Below are 3,483 nucleotides of genomic sequence, written 5' to 3' on the forward strand. Positions count from 1 at the left end.
ACCCTTTTGCTCAAAATTGCTGGGAATGGATTAACTCCTAACTTAAGTGGTCAACCCCCTTTCAGAATACCCTTAAGGGGCTCCTAAACTCTTGGCCCACACATATGGTTCATGGGGTATATAGTAAACTTTGGAATATTTTCCCATCCCTAGTGGTATGGGAACTTTGGAAAGAAAGAAATCATCGGATTTTCAAAAATAAAGAGCGGAACTTAGTTTTTTGTTAAAATTGGAAGTGGCTATAATAGAAGTTATGAATGCTAATCTAAGGAAATCCTCCCATGAAGAAGGCTCTTTCTCATTTTGGGATGGTATAATGAAGAAACAATGGGCTAATCTGATCAACCCCCCCATGGTATATGCAGCTAGCAATAAGGAGGCAAGGGCAAATTGTAAATGGGTTCCTCCACCTCCAGGGTGGCATAAACTGAACTTCGATGGTGCAACAAGAGGGAACCCCGGTATAGCTGGTGTAGGTTGTATCATCAATAATGAGGATAGGCGGTGGATTGCAAAGCTAGCCTCTCCTCTTCCACCGGTTTCTAATAATATGGTAGAATTTGAAGCATTGGAGAAAGGTCTAAAACTATGTCATAATTTAGGTCTATCTAAAATCATCATCGAAGGCGACTCTCAAGTCGTCCTTAATGGTATTAGGGAAAAAGAGACTCCTAATTGGATCTTGAACTCTAAACTCCGAGAAGTGTTGATTTTAGTGGAAAATTTTGAAGATGTCCTAATCAACCACATTTACCGAGAAGGTAATGCGATGCCTGACAGACTTGCCAATAGGGGTGCTGAGGGAGATTCACTCTTGATATATAACTTAGAGTCTTCTCCTCCTTTGTAGAACTAGAGAGTATTTCACAATTGTTCTATTTTTATATATATAAATATATACATACTCATATATAAAGGCATATATATATTCATATGCTAAATAAACATAGACATATATATATATATATATATATATATATATATATATATATATATATATATATATATATATATATATATATATATATATATATATATATATATATATATATATATATATATATATGGGTATATACAAATTTATAGTTTATTAGATACAAATATGTACTAACACCTATTAATATTCCAAAATATATACTTTTTAACACTATATCTAATTAATAGGAAGAAATAGATAAAATAATAGAATTATTAAGTTATTTTTGATATTTTCACAATTGTATCCTTACTTTCTATAATTAAGAGGGTATTAGAATTATTGAAATACTTTTAGTTTGTAGCTTTATTGTTAGTATTAGTATCTCCTGAGATATATCCATTTCACAATTTTTTGATTAATGTACTTATTGCAGCTATTTAGGTGAAACCCTGTTATCTATAATTTTAGTTCTCCTTAGGTATTTACTCGTATACTGTCGCTGAGGGTCTGATTTATATAGGGACTTTACTAAGTAAGAAGTGCATCTAGACATAACTACAATGATAAGAGTTATAAATTATTTAGCAAATTTGCCTTAGCCTAAAATCTCCATTCGCTTTCATTTTGATGTTCTATGTTTTCCAACTGTCCTCCAGTTGTAGATCGTGTCAATAGATATTATTACTAATTAAGGGTCCAGAAGGTTATCATTAGGAAATATGATTTGGGATTAGGGGGGAGCGAGTTCTGAATTTGCCACTTGGCTCATGTGGTAAAGGCTCTGGAAAATGTGATCTAATACTCAATGTTTAACATGAGTAGCTGAGGTCACTGCCAACCAAAGATTCTATTTCTGTTTAAAGGGCACGAAGGATAGATCGGTTAATGATGGTTTTTCTGCTATATGGGAATGAAGTTTTGAGAAGAGCGCATAGAATTATAGAGGAAGGTTTCTACCACTCCTGGGTGTTGGCTTGTTGCTACGATGGAAACTAATGTGAGTGTCTATCATATGACAGAAAACAGAACAATGGCCTTTCTCAGGAAGGTAACGTCGGAAAGATGGAATCGTCTTTTGAGAAATGTAGATGATATGTTGCATTTTGCCGTGAATAGGGTGTTAGGGGAAGATATCTTTGATTATAGGGTGAATTGGAGAACCAACAACTCAATAATTGGGACTTTCATTGGAGTGATGGTAAGGGAAAAGATTGGGAAAGAAGAGATTGTTAGGCTTTGTGAAGATATTTTCAATCCTGTCTGGAGGCGAGGGCTAGAGAAGGCGGTTCACAACATTGATGAAAAGGGTAGAATCCCTTACCCTAAAAAATACATGGGTCTTCCCTTGGGTGCGAAAGAGTTGAAGACTGCCCTCATCGACAACATCTCATGGTTATAGAAAATCTGGCCTTTTTTAGGGCATGGCCTCGAATGGAAGCAAGTGTTAATTTCCTCCTATGCTGGCGTGGGATTAGGGCATAAGATAATCTGGATTGGGTGGTCAAATATATCAACATGTTTAAATCCTATGTAAGCCCGGGTGTAGTCTTCAATGATCTCAACGCCTTGGAATTCTACATTCTTAATGTCATGTCCCCAATTTTCTGGTGACAGTTCGATTTAATTAAAATAACTAATTAGTCGTCACAAGTAATAGACAGAGTATTCAGAGTCGAAAATGTGGAAAGGAGGACTATTCAGGTATTCAGGATGAGCTCAGAAAGATCAAACATAACATGTCTGAACTGTTGGTTAAACACCACCGTATGCTTGACAGGCTGTCCGTCCCAACTAAGGTGAGTAAATCAACTGGATTTCGTTTTGGCAAATCTTCTCACGAAGAGTTGACAGATACAATGAGAGATGCTACTAGGAACCTTAATGAGGAATTCGAGGAACAAGTGTGCAACCGGTCAGAGGCTTCAGTTCGATCACAGGAAGAAGCAGTGAAGGACATTACGCTGATGGATAGTAACTGTCGACTTGACACTCAAGTTGAGACAGTTGAATACGATTTTCCCGAAGGTGATGTCTCATGTACTCAAGGTAGTTTGGTTCCGACAAGCAATGATTACAGTGAAGTAAGTTCAGATGATGATGAAGATGTCATTGTGCATGGTGATGAGATACCTGGTGAAAATGAGCAGACATCGAGCATTCATGATTTTGCTGAGAGAGAGTACCAGGTACAGTTAGATGCTTCATCACATGAGGATGAGAATGGCAGTACTTCACAAGATTTGTCCAGCCAGCTGAAGGTAAGTAAAGATAGTATTGTGGCTTCTTTATCTCATCATGATAGGATGCAGGAGATGTTAGAAGAGCACATCCAGATGATTCAGTTACAAGGAAGACATAAGGGAGTTCAGGCAAATTCTCCTTGTTGTGACTTACATGCAATTGGTGAAGGAATGGGAACGACGAAGTTGAGCTATTTACATCTTCTATCAGATCGTGACCATCTTCTAAGCCTTACCAAAGATTATTCAGATGCCTTGAGGAGGAAGGAGGAGGAAGTTGTTAAGCTTTCTTGCGAACTTGAGGACACTCGAGCAACTTTGGCA

General features: G+C 37.0%; 1 protein-coding gene across 1 annotated transcript; it reads left to right on the forward strand.

Moving 5' to 3' along the window:
• The first annotated feature begins 352 nt into the window (after window positions 1-352).
• Window positions 353-2,318, forward strand: LOC149569652 (uncharacterized). The gene is made up of 2 exons (XM_089816965.1): window positions 353-578; window positions 1,939-2,318. Exons 1-2 carry the CDS (start codon window positions 353-355, stop codon window positions 2,316-2,318), a joined length of 606 nt encoding a protein of 201 aa, XP_089673091.1.
• Window positions 2,319-3,483: the final 1,165 nt, after the last annotated feature.

This window comes from Cupressus sempervirens, chromosome 3 (genome assembly GCF_028749045.1).
Source record: "Cupressus sempervirens isolate cs-2001-9-10 chromosome 3, ASM2874904v1, whole genome shotgun sequence".
Taxonomy (NCBI): domain Eukaryota; kingdom Viridiplantae; phylum Streptophyta; class Pinopsida; order Cupressales; family Cupressaceae; genus Cupressus; species Cupressus sempervirens.